Here is a 22,841-nt window from a genome sequence, read left to right on the forward strand (position 1 = left end):
TACTATGCTAGATTGCTTAATGATTTTTTTTTTCCAGATCTTAGTTTTCAGGCAGCTTCTCAAATAATGTCCACTCCAATTTATGATGCTGTAAAATTAATGAAAGACATTTCACAGAACTTCCCCATAAAAGCCAGGTATGTTAAAGCTTATTACTTTGATTATAGCCAGAACTTTTTCCATTAAATAAATTTTATGAAAATAGCTGATTTCATTTTAACATGGTGATATCAATTAATTCTAATAGATATAGTGTTAAGGAAATTAGGATATTTCTTCATTATGCATGTTGTTTTTTTATCAGAGGAAAATACTGGCTTGTGTATATGTGTGTGTGTATACTGCAAGATAGAACTCCTGAATTAGAGGCAACTAGAAAGGAAAAATAATTTATTAAAATTGTTTAAACATAAACAGTGATATGGTAATCCAGATATGGTAAACTTGTTTAAGGAATGAATAATGAGGGAATATTTTTTCTCTTTTCTAGGTAGGGGGTGATGAAAAGTATTACTCTAAATAGATTTATGCCCAGAGTGTGGCTAGATCGTGTTCTTATCCTTTCAGATTCTAAACAGGTAGTAATGTCTTATTTATGCAATATTTTGTGGAGTGCTTTTTTTCCAGTAGGATACCTAATCGAGCTCCTTCCAGAAATACAGATTTTACATTAAACATATCTGGCAGTTCAATAGATAATACATTTGCATGTCTAAAAGTAATCAGTACTTTTACGAAATAACAAAACTCTTATGCATTTGTAGTCTGGTTAGGAATGACAGGATCTACAATTATAAGCAACCAGTGAAAACAGGTTAGCTCATCTTGAAGATACAGAGCCCGTGACAAGTGCAGCTGTGTTTTTTCTGAAGGGAAGGGGAGAGCATTCCTGCCGTGGCTGCAGCCCTTCTCCGCCTGTGGGGGATTGCTGTGCCTCTGTGTGTCTCAGACACTAGGTTGTACATTTGTCCACAGTGCAAATTACTGAATTTACATCTAGATATTCTTTCCTTTGTAAGATAAATAAGTAGTACAGAGTTGGCCACAAGATAACAAGAACCTTTCCAGGGGACCCTGAAGTAGAGGGGTTTGTCAACTTATTTACAGATTAAGAATTAATGTATTTTTGTGACTCTCTGTGTTCATTTTAGTTTAAACAGTCAAGAATTTGAGAAGTCAGTATTTATATATTAGAACAGAAATATGCATATGTGCATAAATGTTTAGCTGTACTGCTGTTTCTGAAATTACTAGGTCAAATACAAATTAAGTGAAATAACTCTAGTTTTAAGAAGACTGTTTATTCACTCTGTTGACAGTCAGTTGTAATCCGGGGTTCTGTTGCTAAACTCTGCTCTTAGTTTGTGGTTGATCATTAAAAAAAATTGCAAACTATGGTAACACTGCTTAGTGGCTAATTTATAGGCTTGAGCATATCTGTAAAGCCACTCGATAGACAATCAGTAAATGATAAAATATTTGCTAAATGAATGAAAAATTTGTATTATCAAATTATCTATTGTAATTTCTCTCAAGTGCTGCCAAATTTTAGGAGATAATGGATACTTAATTGTGGGTTGTTTTAAGATACCCCTTTCTGCTTGTGTTTTACTTTATTTTTTTTATTTTTTATTTTATTATGTTATGTTAGTCACCATACAGTACATCGTTAGTTTTTGAATCAGTGTTCCATGATTCATTGTTTGCGTATAACACCCAGTGCTCCATTCAGTATGTGCCCTCCTTAATGCCCATCACTGAGCTAACCCATACCCCCACTCCCCTCCCCTCTAAAACCCTGTTTGTTTCCCGGAGTCCATAGTCTCTCATGGTTCGTCTCCCCCTCTGATTCCCCACCTTCATTTTTCCCTTCCTTTAAAGCTGAACTTTACATTATCAATCTTTTAATTTTTCATCCTTTTTTTTGCATAAAATTGACAAATATGTAACTAATTTTGCTAGGAGTTATCAAGTCAAATAAATGTAGTTAATAGACTTGTTAAAAAAAACATCTTCTCTGTCTTTACGTTATAGGGGATATTCAAGAGTGAATACATGAAATCAGTTTTATTAGTTGTTTAGAACTTACATGCTCTGGTAGAGGTCCCAGGTTAACCAAAATCTTAATGTCCAAGTATTCTGAAAATTGCCCGTTTGCATTGACACATTTGATGATATTGGTAATTTCATACAAAATTTCTCTGTATGGGCCAAATAGCCACAAAATAGCATTTTCAGTCAAGTATATTTGAAAAATAAGTATCTAGTAGTAAATAAGTTCTGACAGTACTTAATGCATACAGTTAGTGCACATGAGCCCTTTTTTAAAATTAAGTTTTTATTTTAATTCCAGTGTAATTAACATACGGTGTTGTATTAGTTTCAAGTGTATAGTACAGTGATTCAGCAATTCCATACATCACCCAGAGTGTACATGAACTCTTGACAGTCTGTAATCCACCTGAATCGAACACCCCTGTCAAATGAAAGCCATTGTACCAGTTGTCAAATAGGCTACATGGAAATGTATACTTTTCGGTTATGAAGCATTTCGAGTTTTTAGGTTCTTATCCAGAGTATTATATTACACTGAATTACAGATTATTCTTAAACATTTAAGAAAAAATTAATTGTATCAGTATTTATTTTCCCAGATCTCTGACCAGAATTGCTGTAAATCAACTTATGAGGGAGGAAATACAGGAAAATCAAAAGGTTTGTTTGAATTTTTTTTTAATTTACTACATGAATATCACTATTTTAGACTTTGGATGTCCAATTTTCATGCAAAAAAGAAAATCATAATTTGTGCTTTTTTGATTGTTAAAACAGTTGAGGTTTTTCCATTTTTAGATTGTCTACTTTATATAGCTTACAGTCTGTGATTCTAGCCAATCTTTCCTGACATATATCTTACTTCTTCATTCACCCTTACTCCAGATCTTCTGCCCATGTAGTATGGTTTTCTTTATAGGATAAAGAATAAAACTATGAGTTAACTATTCTGTTTCTCATAATTGGTTTTGCTTTAAAAGCTTGTGAGGCCTGAGTCAGGTTTGGACCATAGGAACATTATTAGAATCGTATGTCATATAGGGCACAGTTGATCAGTAATTTGATAAGATTCTGCCAAGTGGTCTCTTAAATTACCTTAAGAACCCAAATGACCCTAGCTGTGTTAGTATTTGTGAAGTGCTTAGAACACTGCCCAGCTTAATGACATAGGACTGCCTTGGCTTTAAGAAATAGAACCAGATGCACAGGGCCCTGAACACTAGGAGTTTGTTTTTCTCACATAAAGAAGCCTCAGAGTAGATAGGTACAGACATGATTTTCTCCTTCTGTGGCTGCAGAGTGGCTCCCAGAGCTCTGGGCTTCTTATTTGTATTCAAAGCAGAAAGAGGCAGGAGGATGGTATTAGCCACATGTATCCTCTCTAAAGCCTTCCTGGAACACTTGAGCTGACTACTTCCATCACATTGGCCAGAATTTTGTCATGCGGCTATTTCTTGCTGCAAGGGAGGCTAGAAAACTCGTGTTCTTTTCTAGTAATTGAGGCAAGCTGAGGAGAGGTGGATTAGCTTAGCCAGCCAACAGTGCCTGTCCCATGGAGACAGAGCTCTCAATAGATGTCAGCTCTTCTGATGGCGACCAACAACTCCAACAGTAATAGTGAAGAAGTAGATGCCTAGTCCGTGCCTGGAGGCTGGGTGTTGGGAGCCGTCATACAGCATCCCTGTGTGGGGTATTCCTTGCCTCGCTGACCACCTAACAAATTATTGCTTATCCTCCAAAACTCATTGTAGTATTATCCTTTCTGTAATTTTCCTAATTGCTGTTACCCCTCTTGGAACAGAGTGCATTGTTTTCTAATGAAAGTTGCTGTATTTCCAGTGAATTTTGTTTGAATAACGTACCTGCAGTAGGAAAAGAAGAGAGGGCAGCAAAGAAAAGGGAGGAAAAACAAAGGATGCCAGAGTATTAGTGGCTTCATCCAGTATATTTTTGTGCTCATTTAACAGTCCCGAGTGGGTGTTCTGGTCATCCGAGCTTTGCTCCAAGTGGTCACTTAGGGTCAAAAGGCTGGAGGACTTCATGAGGTTAAAGAAGAATATAGTGGGGATGAAAGAGAGGTCATTGGAAGGACTGAAGACCCAGATCACTGCACTGGAAAATTTCACAGGTAGACCAGTGCGATGGCCTAATCATAGGGTGATGGCCAAAGCTGGTTGCTGAAGCAGAGTGGAAGTGGAAGGTGATAGAATTGAGGAAATCAGGAAACTCTGAATCTGGAGGCTTGAATGAGCATGGTGCCTGGTACGGCGCTTTCCCTCAGAAATATTTGTTGAATTGAGAACTGTTGAATGTTTAAATGTTATCTGTAATATAGTCAATGTTTAGCAACAGGTAGTTTTTTAAATGTTATGTGTGTATTATAGCAGTTATTAATACCCCAATTTATAAAATGAGATCCAGTGAGTTCTTTTTTTTTTTTTTTTAAAGATTTTATTTATTTATTTGACAGAGAGAGACACAGCGAGAGAGGGAACACAAGCAGGGGGACTGGGAGAGGGAGAAGCAGGCTTCCCGCGGAGCAGGGAGCCCGATGCGGGGCTTAATTCCAGGACCCTGGGATCATGACCTGAGCCGAAGGCAGACGCTTAACCAACTGAGCCACCCAGGCGCCCTGAGATCCAGTGATTTCTGTTGGGTCACAGAGTTGGTAAAAGAACCAGAATTTATGCTCTGATACACAGTTCGTTTCAGATCAATTTCATAAGCACTTTGAATTTGTTCAAGGGCCAAACATCTTGCCAGGTGATGAGAAAACAAAGATATTCAGGGAGATTAAGAAATTTGATCTACTTTTGTTTCTTCTCAAAATTCTTGATTGACTCCTGTTTCCAGAAGAACAACATACAAAATTTAGAGAAATCCATTTAATAAAACCAGGTGGGGTAGGAGAAGTCTAATGTAAACTGTCAGCTCCTCTATGAAAACCAACAGGAAATCCTGTTGATAAAGCAAAGCTGAGTTTAATCACTTACTGAAGTAAGGGAGAATAACACTGTGGTACAATCTTACTCTCAAATGAAGGATGTTAAGGTAGATTATTTATAGGTTCTAGAGCTTCTGTTCAAGTGGTTTGATTGGGTCTTTCAAGGTGGAGGGAATTATTTGGGATTGCGTGGAGTTTGTAACACAGTAGTTTAGGATCGGTCAACACAAAAGTGATGGTTTTGTTGAGCAAACTTATAAGCAAGCTCTTTGCCCAGATTAGGTAACTGTTCAGATTTGCAAACCAGACTGTTTTGCACATCTATTCCACATTTGCCTGGAACAATTTGTTTGCAAGAACTTCCTGAAACAAATGGTTATTTATTCATCTATAACTTTATCTTCCTGGACAAGAATTTCCTGTAATAGTTAAGTGGTATTGGCTCAAGTCATCTCCGTTCTCAGTCCCAGTAGTTGAGCTATAATGATGTAGGTGGTCTCATTTCCCTCTAGGAGGGCAAGAGATGACTCAAGAAGTAGACCCTAGCTAGAAAAGTGGGGAGAGACAGTGTTATTTTCCCTATAGTACTTCATAACCAAAGGTTTGATATTGCTAGTAGATAGTCATAGGGAAGGGCTGTTTAAAAATTTAAGATCATTGGTTGATATTTTGCAGAGGGAAAACATGAAATATTGAGATGGATTATGTTATTGTTCACAGTCACTCCTTCCCTCTGATGTTGATTGATGCCATGTCGCTTTAGCTAATATAAAATGAGCAGATACCCACATCTGTGCAAGCAGATGCTTTTGTGGTTCAGTTGCCTTGTTGCTTCTGCTATCCTGAGGCATGTCCCACGTAGAGGCTGCTCGCCTGGTCTGGCGCCTGAAATGAAAAAGGCCCTGGAGTAGAACCGAAGATGACTTGAAGGTGTGAATATATGATATGAGCAAGAAGTAAATGTTTCCTTTAGTAAGCCACTGAGATTTGGGAGTTCTTTATATTAAGAACTTGGTTACAGTAATATCATCAAATATGTTAAATTTCATACATTACTTTTCCATTTGTTAAATTGCATTTTATCTTACACTCTTGAAACTATAAAACAATGTTTCTGTGTTTGAAAGAAACTCAGAATAATTTCTGTTGCTCTATGAAACCATTATTTTAGGGCTATTAGAAGAACTGAAGGAATAAAATAGCTATGGAAATAAGAAAGAACAGCAGAAGTTCTGGGTTTAGTTCCTGGTACTAGCTTTGAGGAAGTTATCTTCTTCAAACCTCTCCTGTAAAATGTAATTATATGGTTCAGATTAGCATCTGTGAGCATATTTTATAAACATATACAACTGCAAGATGGCAGAAATAATGGAAATGTAGTCAAAGTAACAAGTTTAAGATTAGAATTATTACAGAAAGAGTTATTCTAATATCACATTTAAAAAGATCTTTCATTTACATTATCCAGGATTACCATTATCTGTCAATCCTAGTATTTGCTGTATCTCCTCATTTTTTAGGAATTACTTGAATCTTTTAAATTGTAGTATATTATTTGTATAATTCAGCATTTTATTATCAACTTAGGTAGGGAGGCTGGCTTTGGTTAATTTTATTTAGTTATATTTTGAGTTAAAGCTGGCCTAAGCTGACATTTTGTTAAGAATATAGTGATTGGTTCCAATAGGAATATGGCTGCAGCCCAATTCAAAATGGTCCTATTTATTCTCCTAAAAATCATACATAGCAACAAGAAGAATGAAACAACATTTTCAGCAAAACTAGCAGAAGGCAAAAACCTAAAACTCTAAATTTTGTGTATGGGGGGAAATGCCCAGCACCAGTGGAACTGAAGTGTAAAGCCACAGTCACGTGGAGGGAAGAGTGGAACATGGCGGGGGTCCCAGAATGACTGCCCCAGAGAGCATCAGCAAGCACTCACCGTCAGAGGAGAGGGCTCCACTCTGAGTCGGAACACTATGGGCAGGTGGGATTAAAACAAATAGGAGAGGACACGTCTGCTGAGGGAGGTGGAGAGAGGAGTCATGCGAAGTGCACAGAAGTGGCAGATGTAAGAAAACCTGGCCAGTTCAAGGGGACAGCTCGTCCAGGAGATAAGGGCTGCATCCTCTGGTGGCAAAGTGAAGAGATCAAGTGCTTGGTGATCAGAGCCTTTGAGCCGGGTTAATGTTGGAGAATCTAAGGAAGACTGTCTACATTGGGTGACCCAGCTTAAACTGCTGATCTCTATAAGGAAACTTCAGGCCAGGAAACCTGGAAGGCTAATTTTGCCTCTTTTACTCCAAGAAAATCTAAGTGATTCAGATATTCTTAATCAGAAAGGTAGAACTACTAAATCCATCTAACGATCTCACTGTAAAGGGGGAGAGGAGGAGCAAAACTATACTATAGATGAAGAAACTTCAGTAAGCAGAGAAAGATCGCAACACGACATTCAGACGTGCTTGAAAAGCTAATGAAACCGAGAAGCAACACAATGCAGAATGACAGTGACTCACAGCAAAGATGGGCTGAGAAGAGGGGGTGATGCTCAGATCACCAGAGAGTGTGAAACCAGAGCTGGAAGCACTTTACAAAGATCTTGAAAGTAACCATTTCATAAATGAAAATCAAAATTACAAATGGCACAAGGGAGAACTGACCCAAACACAGTAGAAGACATAGTGGATAGAATTAAGAAATGCAAAGAAATTAAAACAGAAATAGAAAGGATTCAAGAAAAATGATAAATAAAAGGCAGGTAAAGGAAATCCAACATTCCTATAGTGGAGTCTCTGAAATGGACAGAACAAATGTTTAAAACTGTAATTAGACAATTTTCTGAAATAAAAGACTTGAACCCACATTATTAAAAGGGTACACTGTGTAACTGGGAAAATTGACTAGGAATCATCAAAACAAAGGTTTTAGGAAAAAATGAATTATTTGTGAATTTAGCAATAAGGATTATAAGGAAAGAAAACCAGATTGGCATCAGATTTTCAAAAACAGTATTCAACCCCAGGAGACGGTGAAGTTCTACCTACGGGATACTCCTGGAAAGAAAAACTGTCCTTCAACCTGACTTTCAGGTAGATATGCATATGTAGGCTACAAAAACGTTGAACAACAAGAACTTAAGGAAAGAGTGCCTTCTGAGGAATTTCTTCCAACCAAGGACTAACTGAAGATACTTTGGCAGAGAAACTGCCAAACCTCAGGGAAGGAGTCCTTATGTAGTATGTAAAGAGCACCTGCTCTGACATGATACAATATTGCAACTAATACAGGTAGTGAGGGAGGTAGAAAATAGAATAAACTTTCTGATTGCCCTACCTTAGATACTTGGGAATCAGCGAATTGGATTAAAGCTGAAAAGTCAAGCAGTGCTTCAAAGCCTAAACATATTAAAAGTACATAGTTAACCACTAAAGAGTAGAAAACTATTGAGTGAGGTTGGGCCGTGCAATAGGAGAGGCAGCAGGAAGAGGTCAGCAACTGACTTTATTATTTTTTGTAATAGAATCATTAGATACCATTTAGAGAAGAGATGACTGAGGGTATTACATGATGATACATGTGTAATAGTAACTAGTGGAGCAAAAGTCTAATCTACCCAAGCAGGAAAAGAACCTAAAAAAAAAATACACGCACACACGCACAGACCAAACCATTTGTGAATGACATTTAAAAAAAAAACAACATCTAGAAAGACAGGGCGCCTGGGTGGCTTAGTCGGTTAAGTGTCTGACTCTTGAGTTGAGCTCCGGTCATGATCTCAGACTTGTGAGATTGAGCACCGCCTCAGTCGCCACACTCAGTAGGGAGTCTGCTTGAGATTCTCTCCCTCTATCCCTTCTCTCGCTTGGGTTCTCTTTTTCCCTCTCTCTCTCAAAATAAATAAATAAAATCTCTTTAAAAAAAAAATTACATCTAGGAAGAGTAAATACAGCAGGAAAGAATGACCATTGAGGCTAATCTCTGTCATACCAATAAATGTAGATAAGCTTAACATTAGAAAAGTTTTCAGTTTGAATCATTGGGCAGATAAATGTATGTGAAATAAAAACTCTTTAAACTAATTCAGAAATGTTAAAAATTAAAGTTGGGGCAAAGGTGAACCAAGCAAATGCTGTGCTGCAGGGGTAGTGATCTTAATACCATAAAGCCAAATTCAGGCCTAAAAATATTAATGAGCAAAAAAGGGCCCTGTATAATACTAATAAAATATAGCAGGTATTAGTATCTATACATCAAAGCACTGTAGCAACATTCATAAAACAGAAACTGCTAAGGATGGAAGGAAAAGCAGAATTTACCTAAGACTGATGTAGTCAAAAAATAAGTAAAGATATTGACAACCAAGCAACATTATCAATGTGATAAGTCTTCCAGATATATAATAGATTTTGTATCCTGATAATAGAGAAAATATACCTCTTCTCAAGTTTTTATGGAGTAAATGGCAAAAAAAAAAAAATCTAGAAAGTAGATATGATAGAAAAGAATTCTCTCATTCCAGTGCAGTCAAACTAGAAGTTGATAACAAAATCAGGAGAAAGGGCTTATTTACCAAGAAATTAAAACTCTATTTACTCTTAAGTAGAAGGAAAAATAAAATACATGTCAAAATTGCAGTATTTTTTTTACAAGTAGGCTCCATACCCAGCACAGGGCCTGAACTCCCGACCTTGAGATCAAGGCCTGAGATCGAGTCAGACACTTAATCAACTGAGCCACCCAGGTGCCCCAAAACTGCAGTATTTCTTGATGATGTTTAAAAACACAAGCTATTAGAATCTTTGGGGCACAAAACAAAGTTCAGAGAAAAGCCTTAAAATCTTACATCAGTAAAAAAGAAAGAATAAAAATAAAGGAATTAATACTGGACCTAAAAGGTTAGGAAAATGGGATGCTTGGCTCGGTCAGTTAAGTGTCTGCCTTCAGCTCAGGCCATGATCCCAGGGTCCTGGAACTGAGCCCCACGTCAGGCTCCTTGCTCAGCAGGGGGCCTGCTTCTCCCTCTGCTGCTCCCCCTGCTTATGCTCTCTCTCTCTGACAAATAAACAAAATCTTCAAAAAAAAAAAAAAAGGTTAGGAAAAGAGCAATAAAGAAAATCAAAAGAAAGAAGAAATTAATACACGTTAAAAATTAATGCATTAAAAGACAAAAACGGCAAAACTAATAAAAGGGTAATATATCATAATTAAATGAAGTTTATTTGAGGAATGCAAGGATGGTTCAATATTAAGAAATCTATTCATATAATAACAACATTAAAATATTAGTTGTAGTTGCCAGAGGTCACACCACTAGTAATGGCAGTGATTAGGATAAACCCACATCTAAACCCCAGGCTAGCCTCTTTCCACCCATATGCACTCACTGGTTGTTAAAAAATGAAGTGAATCCATAGATGCACTGGACTGGATGTACTAGATATGTTAAAAAGGAGGACTTGGAGAAATAATCTGCCCGTGACAATTATTACAGCCACCTAGGGTCACAGGAACCCTAGGAGGTCATCCATTTAAACCCCCATTTTCTGAATAACCCATACATGGCCACACACCCACATACATTCTCAAACAGACACATGATACTCAACCCTCCACCTTGTACCTCCATGTCATGCATGAACCAGCTTATTATGAGCATCTGAAATAAAGGGAAATTTATTTCCTTCTGAGAGACTGGTCCCATTTGAGAAGCTCTTAGTAATAGAAAATTCATTTCATTGGGACAAAATCTTTCTCCCACTGGTCAGGGCACCAGCCTCTGGGGTCTGTGAAAACATGGCTAGCCCCATGCCTGTGTCAGCCTTCATAAATTTGAAGACAACTCTTGTGAGTCCTTGAATCTTCCATTCTTCAAGGTAAACTTATAGCCCTTCTTTTTTTTTTAATTTTATTATGTTAATTACGATACATTACATCATTAGTTTTTGATGTAGTGTTCCATGATTCATTGTTTGCGTATAACACCCAGTGCTCCATTCAGTACGTGCCCTCTTTAATACCCATCACCAGGCTAACCCATCCCCCCACCCCCCTCCCCTCTAGAACCCTCAGTTTGTCTCAAGCAGCACCCCCCTTTTCTTCCCGACTTCACTCCCATCCGAGTTCCAAGGCTTTCTGATTATTAAACTGCAGAGAGTTCAAATTTGCTATCACACAATTGGAACTAATTGTCTGAGATGATTTGCATCCATCAGTGCAAGGTTTATGGCTTTTTAGACTGAGTGGAAGATGAATAAATAACAGAGCTTGGGGAAAAAAAAAAAGATATTAGTTGTAAAGTAGCATGATTATCTCCATAGAGGTGGAAAAGCATTTTACACAATTCAAGACCTATTCCTGATTGTAAAAAAATTAATTAAAAAAACCTTCATAAGGGAATCAGTGATACTTTTTTAAAACGTGATTAAAAGTGTGTGCGTGTGTATTTGTGTATATCTTGGCTTAAAAACCAGCATCTTACTAGTGGAAAAGTACTAGGGGCATATTCACCAAAATTAGGAACAAGGCAGTGAGACTCATTATTGTCATTGTAATTTATTATTGTATTAGCTCTTAGCCAACGTTATTTGTCAAGAGAAATATGTTGAAGTGTAAACATTGGGGAAAATGAGGTGTAAGAGAATTGCTAAAAAAGCCAAAAACCAGAGATAGAAAGGTGTACTAGTCTGCTCAGGCTGCTGCGACCTGGGTGGCTGCCAAAAAAAGTTATTTTCTTGTAGGTTGGGAGCCTAACCAGATGGTGGCTTTGGCAGACTCTGTTTCTGGTGGGGGCTCTCTTCCTGGCTCGTAGACAGACAGCCACCTTCTCACTGTGTCTTCCCATGGCCTTTCCTCTATGCATAAGAAGCGTACCACCCTCATGGCCTCATTTCACCCTATTTACATCCCTAAAGTCCCCATCTCTAAATATAGTCATAATGGGGGTTAGGGTTTCAGTATTTGAATTTGGAGAGGGACATGCTTTAGTCCACAACAAAAGGTAATAGGTTACACGATTAATATATATATATATATATATATATATATATATATATAAACCAGTAGGCTCCATGTATTGTAGACAGCTAGTTGGAAGATTTGAGAAAGAAAAGAAAAAGACTCATAATAGCGAAAGAAACAGCATCTAGTAATAAACAAGTGGATAAAGCCTATATAAGGAAGAATTTGAAACACTCCTTGTAGGTGTTCGTTCTTTTTTTTTTTTAAGATTTTATTTATTTGACAGAGAGAGACACAGTGAGAGAGGGAACACAAGCAGGGGGAGTGGGAGAGGGAGAAGCAGGCTTCCCGTGGAGCGGGGAGCCCGATGTGGAGCTCAGTCCCAGGACCCTGGGACCATGACCCGAGCCCAAGGCAGATGCTCAACGACTGAGCCACCCAGGCGCCCCGTGGGCATTCTTATGTTGGAAGATTACAACAAAGTCAGTTCTAAGTTAATTTATAGATGTAATCAGAACCTAATAAAAATATCAAGAGTTTCTTTTTTTCTGATACTTGACGAATCTAAAAATTCATGTGAAAAAGATAGGCAAGGCATCCTAGCCAGGAATACTCTGAAACATTAAAAGAGCAGTAGGGACCTGCCCCACGTGCGCACCAGCACAGCCTGTTAGCGACCATCATGCCCTGTCACTCTTCATCTGTGGTGGCCCCCAGCTGCTCCGGCCCGGTCAGGGTCCCCGGGGCCACTGCTGCCTCACCTTCTCCATCTCTCCTCCATTTGGAGTCAGTGAAATAATTTTGACATAGCTTTGCGTTCAGAGCAAGAAATCTGAATTTAATCAGTAAAATAAATAATCATGGTGTATATGGTCATCTTGGTTAGCCGTCTCCCTCAGAGTGTGCCGGGAGAAAGACAAGGATGGTCGTGGATTTCGTGTTATTAATCTTGGCTAAATGCGATCGGACTAGAAGTCCATGTTACCCACAACCACGTGGGATATGAGTGTGAGTGGTGCCTAAAAAAAAAACCCTGGAGTTCCAGCCTTAGAGGAGAGGGTGGTGGTGACTAGAAGGCCGGGAATCCTGGGGTGTCCCTTCAGTGTTCCTGAGCATGGACTGGGCACACGAACACCCTGGACGTAGGTCACTGCTGTGGCATCTCATCCATCCACACCAAAGAGTACAAATCCCGTACAACACATAAATAAAAGTTTTACATATGAAAAAGAAGTAATAGTGGTCTTTAATATGTAAAATGATGATCTATCTTCACTCATAATAAGAAATACAGATCAGAGTTAAACTGAGACACCAGATTGTATGAATTCAAAAGTTTGATAGTGCCCTCAGTTAGCAAGTCTCTCTTTTGTGAAAGAAAACAGGGAAAACAAGATATTTATTTGTATATTTTAGTGTTTGCATAAAGGAACACCAGAAGGATGAATAAGAAACTGGGGAGAAAACCCCAATCACCTCTTTGGGCCACCAAGAGGGGCCGTGAGACCGGGTGAAAGGTGCTTGAATGAGCATGAGAATTCTTTGTGTATAGGTTTTTGTTTTTTTTTTTAAGATTTTTTATTTATTTATTTGACAGAGAGAGAGATCACAAACAGGCAGACAGGCAGGCAGAGGGAGAGGGAGAAGCAGGCTCCCTGCTGAGCACAGAGCCCGATGTGGGGCTCGATCCCAGGACCCTGGGATCATGACCTGAGCCGGAGGCAGATGCTTAACCATCTGAGCCACCCAGGCGTCCCTGTGTATAGGTTTTTATATGGTTTGACTTTGAACTCATGCAGAGATTATTCAGAAGATATGACCATGCTGAAGTTGTATAAGTGAATTTGGGTTTGGTTTTATTCAGGAGGCAACTGCTTTCTCTCCAAAGTACAGCAAATTTCCCTTTGAAGTTCAGAATTGTTATTTTAATCAGATATTGGTCAGAATCTACTTTTGGTGATTTTATTTTTTTTAAAGATTTTTTCTATTTATTTGACAGAGACACAGCGAGAGAGGGAACACAAGCAGGGGGAGTGGGAGAGGGAGAGGGAGAAGCAGGCTTCCCAAGGAGCAGGGAGCCCAATGTGGGGCTCAATCCCAGGGCCCTGGGATCATGACCTGAGCCGAAGGCAGACTCTTAATGACTGAGCCACCCAGGTGCCCCTACTTTTGGTGATTTTTAAATGTCAGTCCAATGTGTATATGTTATTGTTTACTGTAAGAGCTGTTTAATTCCATAACATTTTTTCATTTGGGGGAATAAAATGGAGATATGAGAGGGTAATCTGGTAACTTTTTTTTTACTTCAGTAGTTGTGAAACCTATTGTTTCAATTTCATAATTATGTAATGAACCAAATGCAGGTATTTAAATACAAAATCCAAGTAAAGGATTATACCTAATCCAAATAAAAGCTCACACTTTTTCTAATTATGTGAACTAATTACTTAAAAGGTATGAAAATTTTAGAATTCTAAAGAAAATCCCTAAATTAGAATATCCTTTCCAAAAGTTCTTCTGTAGAACATTTTTTAAAAAATTTTATCTTCTCTCATCACTCATCCTGGAAAAAAACAAAACAAAAGGACATCTCCTACATTAAGATATATCTGACTTCAGATGGATGCAGTTTCAGCTTAAGGGCCTCCAGACATAGTTATAAAAAAATTTACCATTAGAAAGCTCAAACCAGTCTTCTGAGATCCACTCAGTTGGAATTTTTTTAGCTTCAGGTAATGGCCCAGCTCCATCTATTGTTAAAGGGGGATATGTTGCAATGTAGTCCCTCTTTTTTTTGAATGAAGTTCTGTTTCTCATTGGGAATTTGTTTCTGCTCAAAGCCAAAGAGCACTCCCAACTTAACTCCACTTCAAATAAAAGGTCGGTGTATATTTTTTGGACCTTAAAAATAATGTGAAATCAGCCTCAAGCTCCTATGAAGATGAAAGAGGTCATGAATTCTTATTGAAAACCTGTTCTTGGGGCACCTGGGTGGCTCAGATGGTTAAGCGTCTGCCTTTGGCTCAGGTCATGATCTCGGTCCTGGGATCAAGCCCCGCATCGGGCTCCCAGCTCAACGGGGAGTCTGCTTCTCCCTCTCCCTCTGCCTCTCCTGCTTTGTGCGCTCTTGCTCTCTCACATAAATAAATAAAATCTTAAAAAAAAAGAAAGAAAGAAGACCTCTTCTTACCTCACCAAGAACCAAGGTGAGACCAGCAAGCTTCTATGCTGTTTCTGCGGGGCAATTTGTTTTCTAGGTCACCTTTCACTGTGAGTGTAAGACATATTTGTGTGCATAGGATATCTCTTACGCTCCTCCCTGCCCTGAGTGGGCCCAAAGCTTCGCCTGCTGTCCTTCTGAGATCAGCCCTCTAAGCCCCAAGCTTTAGGCCACCTAGGAAGCTTGAGATTTCCTAGGTACAGGGCCTTCAGTGTTTGCTTATATCCTTGGACTCATATTCCTACTACTTCTCTGCCCTTAAATGAAGTCTTTACTTTTAAAAACTAAACCATCTATTTAGAGGACATTATTAATATTTTAATCTAGCATTTTTTAGTAGGATTTCAAGATCTCTGGTTCATCATATCGCTGGAAACTGAAGTCTTAACCTCTTGATTTGCAAAAATCTGCCTTAAATCGTACACTCTGGGTAATTTTCCTTACAGAGGAGTAAGAGGCTTACTCCTCTGAGGGGAATGAGAAAGAATTTGTCAGCAGCGGTCTCCAGTAGACTGACAGACAGTATTTCAGCAGTCAGATCCACTGAGTTCAGTTGGTTACCCTGTTGTGACGATCTTTGACCAAGGCACTGCAGCCGACATCAACATTCTGGAGGGAATTAGCGATTTAGTGTAGATCTGTGTGCTTGATGTGCTTGCTTCTTCTTACTGAGATGCCTAAAATGAATGAAGTGCTGGAGAGAGCTTGACGTAATGTGTATGAGGGTTCAGTGCAAGTTTTGGGAAAATAAGCGATGAGTTCATTAGGCGTCTGTAGATTTTGAAGTTAGAATGCAGATTTCTTAGAATAAGTGTTTGATAGAAAGGCATAGAAATAGTTAAAGATAAATCAGAGTTTCACCTATGAATCTTCTCATGTTAGAGTTTAACCTCTTGCTAGTATTCTGTATAAATCAAGTGGAAATATTTTCTGTCCTGTTACAAATTTAGTTCCTTCTCTCCTCTTTATGTAAACTGTTGTGGTGAGTGATAACATACAGAAAAATTCCCCTCTGCCAAACCTTCTCTGAATCTCTTCTTGTTAGTTGCTTCACCTGCCTTTCTAGAATAATTTATACTAACTTCTGTTAGGTCACTTACCATGTGGCATCACTGAAATGTACTGTTTTGAAGTTGTTTTTCCTTTTAAATGAATTTGCCTGCCCTAATAATAATAGTAATAAAAGCTTCACTTGTGAGTGCTGCCTGTATGACCAGACACAGATACATATCACATTTATACTTTATTACCTGTGAGATAGAAGTAAGTACTCCATTTTCCAGATGAGGAAACAGAGACATATGGAAGCAAAGTAACTTTGTCCAACTCTTCCAAGACTAAATAGCAAGACTAGGATTTAAAGTTGATATGACCCCCCCTCACCACTATCTTAATAACTATTCTGTACTGGCAAGAACATTACATTCTTTACTTTTGTCACTGCCCTAGTGCCTGGATTGGTTTCTAGCTCAAAGCAGGTGCTCAGGGAACATCTACTGAATGAAAAAAAGATGAACATTGAAACACTGCATTATGTGTTTCACCTTTATGAATTTAGAGTGATCTCCAACAGATGTTTACAAATACACCAAAGTTTTGAGTCTTGGGATATTAAAGACTAGGAGTGTGGCAACTATCAAATTCTAAGTGTGTATGCGCCTACATGCACACACACGTTGTAAGATATATTAGGTAAGTAATTGCCCTAGAATTAGAACTTTAATATATATTGCAGAATCAAAATATTCAGGTATTTGTGTGTCTAACCTATCATGAGATTTCCATCACTTAGCTTAGGGGTGGGCAGGCTACTAGCCACATATGGGCCGAATCCGGCCTGCCACCTCTTTTCATAAATACAAGTTCCCTTGGAACACAGTCATGCCCGTTGGTTTACATGTTGTGTGGCTGCTTCTGTGCTACAGAACAGAGGTGAGTGGTTGCAACAGAGATGACATGGCCAGCAGAGCCTAAAATAGTTACTGTATAACTCTGTAGAAAGTTTGCCGATTCCTGGCATAGATCGTGCTGTTGTTCTATGACTTGGTTGACTATTACCCTGCTCTATTTCAAGGGTCTTCATTATAGATTTGAAATTCAGCCAGGTGATGCTTGTCTGTTCATAAATGGACTTCGTGTTGATATGAGTGCTTATGATCCTTTTAGGTAAGTATTAAATTACTAATACAAAACTGTGTATTAGTTTATATTAATATAAACTGATTTATATAAGGGAAAATATTGTCCTGAATTTAGTATTTGCCAAAATGCAAATAATCACTTTAAAGGTAAAGCAAAGACATGTTTTTGTGCAAAACAATTCTATTATTTTGCTAGAATACTCTCAAATGTCTTAGAATGCAGACCTGGGAGAGACCTTGGAGACATTTGCTCAGATGTGAAAACTGAAGTTTCTAAACCTTGCGCCTGTACTTGTCACATTTTTGGAAACTGTCTTTCCTTAGTAGGTCTGTCCTTTAGCAGGGAAGTTCCATGGGACTGCACTGAGCAGCCAGGGACTCTACCCTCCAGAAAGGAATTGGAAGGAACACAGGACATTTTCCCAGAAGAATGGAATTAAAGAGTTTAAAGTACTTGTATTTGTCAGAAAGGAAATTTGAAATTGTAGAATTCAGGGTGTTGTCTATTTTTGTAGGTCAAAAAAAATTATTCAGAAATGCTGTAGAGCAGGGGCACCTGGGTGGCTCATTTGGTTAAGTGTCTGCCTTTGGCTCAGGTCCGGATTTCGGGGTCCTGGGATTGAGCCCCATGTTGGTCTCCCTGCTCAGCAGGGAGCCTGCTTCTTCCTCTCCCTCTGCGCATCCCACTGCTCGTGTGTCCCCCCGCCAAATAAAATCTTTTAAAAAAAATGCTGTAGGGCAAAATTAGAAAGTCTTGTATTTGTCATGAGCATTGATCCACAAATTAGTCATGGGCCAAATAGAAGAAAAACCAAACTGAATTTATTTTACTTTTAAAGAGAAGCATAAAACTACTTTAAAAATTCGTATTTATAAGATAAATTTAGTAAACACAATACTTTAGTTCAGATATTCAATTTTAATTCAATTGAATATACTTCCATTGAACTTTAATTGATTAAATGTTTATTTCCTTTTCTTACCAGTTTGGGAAGAGTAGGAAAATGTACGAAAGACTGAGAAATACAGTAGCCCAAATGAGGCTTTTCTCTTTATTTAGTTGGATCCTTGGGGAAAATGATAGCTAAGATACATCGGGTAAGCACTCTCCACAGCAGGAGTAAAGCGGTTGTTAGCTGCTGGCCTGCAGGCCTCAGCAGGACAGAAATTCCATCTGTGCTCAGGAATGGTGAAAACGGGTTTAAGAGAGGGAGTGAGTGGTGGGTAGATTTTGGGAAGGTTTTCCTAGCAGAACACTTTGCCCAGTTATTTAGAAAGGCTGCAGGTTATTCAGGAAATACATCCCCCTTAGCTCCTGCAGCTGGTGGGTAGTGATCCGTGCAACTTGTGACACATTCTGTTCCTCACTGATGTGATCACGAGCTGCGTCTCCTCTGAGGCCCTTCAAGGAGGACAAGAAAAGATGTGAGGATGTTTATATCTTCTGACATTTTTAGCACAAAATAAATTCCCAGAAAGAAATCAGAACATGGAGAATAAAATCAGTGTGGATCCTGGAAGAGAATGATTCAGGAAAGAGGAGAAGGAAGGAAAATGTCATGTTCCTGAGGTTATATCCTAGATCCAGAGAGAGGTCCCCTGTGACTAGTATTGCAGAATTACCCGTTTGGGGAAAGAACGGGAGTGAGGAATTATTTTACGCTTCTCTCCTACTGCCCGTCTCTCCCTGCACTGTGGGTTGCGGAGGACTGACTTTCCTACTGCCCGCCTCTCCCTGCATTGTGGGTTGTGGAGGACTGACTCTCCTACTGCCCGTCTCCCCCTGCATTGTGGGTTGTGGAGGACTGACTTTCCTACTGCCCGTCTCCCCCTGCACTGTGGGTTGTAGAGGACTGACTTTCCTACTGCCCGCCTCCCCCTGCATTGTGGGTTGTAGAGGACTGACTCTCCTACTGCCCGCCTCTCCCTGCACTGTGGTTTGCGGAGGACTGACTTTCCTACTGCCCGCCTCTCCCTGCACTGTGGGTTGTGGAGGACTGACTTTCCTACTGCCCGCCTCTCACTGCACTGTGGGTTGTGGAGGACTGACTTTCCTACTGCCCGCCTCTCCCTGCACTGTGGGTTGTGGAGGACTGACTTTCCTACTGCCTGCCTCTCCCTGCACTGTGGGTTGCGGAGGACTGACTTTCCTACTGCCCGCCTCTCCCTGCACTGTGGGTTGTGGAGGACTGACTTTCCTACTGCCCGCCTCTCCCTGCACTGTGGGTTGTGGAGGACTGACTTTCCTACTGCCCGCCTCTCCCTGCACTGTGGGTTGCGGAGGACTGACTTTCCTACTGCCCGCCTCTCCCTCATTGTGGGTTGTGGAGGACTGACTTTCCTACTGCCCGCCTCTCCCTGCACTGTGGGTTGTGGAGGACTGACTTTCCTACTGCCCGCCTCTCCCTGCACTGTGGGTTGTGGAGGACTGACTTTCCTACTGCCCGTCTCTCCCTGCATTGTGGGTTGTGGAGGACTGACTTTCCTACTGCCCGTCTCCCCCTGCATTGTGGGTTGTAGAGGACTGACTTTCCTACTGCCCGTCTCTCCCTGCGTTGTGGGTTGTGGAGGACTGACTTTCCTACTGCCCGTCTCTCCCTGCGTTGTGGGTTGTGGAGGACTGACTTTCCTACTGCCCGTCTCCCCCTGCATTGTGGGTTGTGGAGGACTGACTTTCCTACTGCCCGCCTCCCCCTGCATTGTGGGTTGTGGAGGACTGACTTTCCTACTGCCCGCCTCTCCCTGCATTGTGGGTTGTGGAGGACTGACTTTCCTACTGCCCGCCTCTCCCTGCATTGTGGGTTGTGGAGGACTGACTTTCCTACTGCCTGTCTCCCCCTGCATTGTGGGTTGTAGAGGACTGACTTTCCTACTGCCCACTTCCCCCTGCATTGTGGGTTGTGGAGGACTGACTCTCCTACTGCCCGCCTCTCCCTGCACTGTGGGTTGCGGAGGACTGACTTTCCTACTGCCCGCCTCTCCCTGCACTCTGGGTTGTGGAGGACTGACTTTCCTACTGCCCGTCTCCCCCTGCATTGTGGGTTGTAAAGGACTGACTTTCCTACTGCCCACCTCCCCCTGCATTGTGGGTTGTGGAGGACTGACTCTCCTACTGCCCGCCTCTCCCTGCACTGTGGGTTGTAGAGGACTGACTTTCCTACTGCCCGCCTCTCCCTGCACTGTGGGTTATGGAGGACTGACTTTCCTACTGCCCGCCTCCCCCTGCATTGTGGGTTGCGGAGGACTGACTTTCCTACTGCCCGCCTCTCCCTGCACTGTGGGTTGTAGAGGACTGACTTTCCTACTGCCCACCTCTCCCTGCACTGTGGGTTGTGGAGGACTGACTTTCCTACTGCCTGCCTCTCCCTGCACTGTGGGTTGCGGAGGACTGACTTTCCTACTGCCCGCCTCTCCCTGCACTGTGGGTTGTGGAGGACTGACTTTCCTACTGCCCGCCTCTCCCTGCACTGTGGGTTGTGGAGGACTGACTTTCCTACTGCCCGCCTCTCCCTGCACTGTGGGTTGCGGAGGACTGACTTTCCTACTGCCCGCCTCTCCCTCATTGTGGGTTGTGGAGGACTGACTTTCCTACTGCCCGCCTCTCCCTGCACTGTGGGTTGTGGAGGACTGACTTTCCTACTGCCCGCCTCTCCCTGCACTGTGGGTTGTGGAGGACTGACTTTCCTACTGCCCGTCTCTCCCTGCATTGTGGGTTGTGGAGGACTGACTTTCCTACTGCCCGTCTCCCCCTGCATTGTGGGTTGTAGAGGACTGACTTTCCTACTGCCCGTCTCTCCCTGCGTTGTGGGTTGTGGAGGACTGACTTTCCTACTGCCCGTCTCTCCCTGCGTTGTGGGTTGTGGAGGACTGACTTTCCTACTGCCCGTCTCCCCCTGCATTGTGGGTTGTGGAGGACTGACTTTCCTACTGCCCGCCTCCCCCTGCATTGTGGGTTGTGGAGGACTGACTTTCCTACTGCCCGCCTCTCCCTGCATTGTGGGTTGTGGAGGACTGACTTTCCTACTGCCCGCCTCTCCCTGCATTGTGGGTTGTGGAGGACTGACTTTCCTACTGCCTGTCTCCCCCTGCATTGTGGGTTGTAGAGGACTGACTTTCCTACTGCCCACTTCCCCCTGCATTGTGGGTTGTGGAGGACTGACTCTCCTACTGCCCGCCTCTCCCTGCACTGTGGGTTGCGGAGGACTGACTTTCCTACTGCCCGCCTCTCCCTGCACTCTGGGTTGTGGAGGACTGACTTTCCTACTGCCCACCTCCCCCTGCATTGTGGGTTGCGGAGGACTGACTTTCCTACTGCCCGCCTCTCCCTGCACTGTGGGTTGTGGAGGACTGACTTTCCTACTGCCCACCTCTCCCTGCATTGTGGGTTGTAGAGGACTGACTTTCCTACTGCCCGCCTCTCCCTGCACTGTGGGTTGTGGAGGACGACTTTCCTACTGCCCGCCTCCCCCTGCACTGTGGGTTGTAGAGGACTGACTTTCCTACTGCCCACCTCCCCCTGCATTGTGGGTTGTAGAGGACTGACTTTCCTACTGCCCGCCTCTCCCTGCACTGTGGGTTGTGGAGGACTGACTTTCCTACTTGCCCACCTCTCCCTGCATTGTGGGTTGTGGAGGACTGACTTTCCTACTGCCCACCTCCCCCTGCATTGTGGGTTGTAGAGGACTGACTTTCCTACTGCCCGCCTCTCCCTGCACTGTGGGTTGTGGAGGACTGACTTTCCTACTGCCCGCCTCTCCCTGCACTGTGGGTTGTGGAGGACTGACTTTCCTACTGCCCGTCTCCCCCTGCATTGTGGGTTGTAGAGGACTGACTCTCCTACTGCCCGCCTCTCCCTGCACTGTGGGTTGTGGAGGACTGACTCTCCTACTGCCCACCTCCCCCTGCACTGTGGGTTGTAGAGGACTGACTCTCCTACTGCCCGCCTCTCCCTGCACTGTGGGTTGCGGAGGACTGACTTTCCTACTGCCCGCCTCTCCCTGCACTGTGGGTTGTGGAGGACTGACTTTCCTACTGCCCGCCTCTCCCTCATTGTGGGTTGTGGAGGACTGACTTTCCTACTGCCCGCCTCTCCCTGCATTGTGGGTTGTGGAGGACTGACTTTCCTACTGCCCGCCTCTCCCTGCATTGTGGGTTGTGGAGGACTGACTTTCCTACTGCCCGTCTCCCCCTGCATTGTGGGTTGTGGAGGACTGACTTTCCTACTGCCCGTCTCCCCCTGCATTGTGGGTTGTGGAGGACTGACTTTCCTACTGCCCGTCTCTCCCTGCATTGTGGGTTGTAGAGGACTGACTTTCCTACTGCCCGCCTCTCCCTGCATTGTGGGTTGTGGAGGACTGACTTTCCTACTGCCCGCCTCTCCCTGCATTGTGGGTTGTGGAGGACTGACTTTCCTACTGCCCACCTCCCCCTGCATTGTGGGTTGTGGAGGACTGATGCAGTCCTGGCCTTCGGACCCTGGAGGTAGTGGGAGGGGCCCGAGCCTCGGTGGGCCTAGCCGGTC

At 42.1% G+C, this 22,841-nt stretch overlaps 1 protein-coding gene across 2 annotated transcripts in view; it reads left to right on the forward strand.

Annotated features, from left to right (window-relative positions):
• UGGT2 (UDP-glucose glycoprotein glucosyltransferase 2) overlaps window positions 1-22,841 on the forward strand; it is a 180,962-nt gene that overhangs the window by 53,743 nt on the left and 104,378 nt on the right. For both annotated transcript variants that reach the window (XM_036080088.2, XM_078070183.1), the window contains exons 9-11: window positions 38-137; window positions 2,655-2,715; window positions 17,254-17,345. In XM_036080088.2, the coding sequence (XP_035935981.2) occupies window positions 38-137; window positions 2,655-2,715; window positions 17,254-17,345 (253 nt within the window). The remainder of the gene's footprint in view (window positions 1-37; window positions 138-2,654; window positions 2,716-17,253; window positions 17,346-22,841) is intronic.

The sequence above is a fragment of the Halichoerus grypus genome, chromosome 4 (genome assembly GCF_964656455.1).
Source record: "Halichoerus grypus chromosome 4, mHalGry1.hap1.1, whole genome shotgun sequence".
NCBI lineage: Eukaryota > Metazoa > Chordata > Mammalia > Carnivora > Phocidae > Halichoerus > Halichoerus grypus.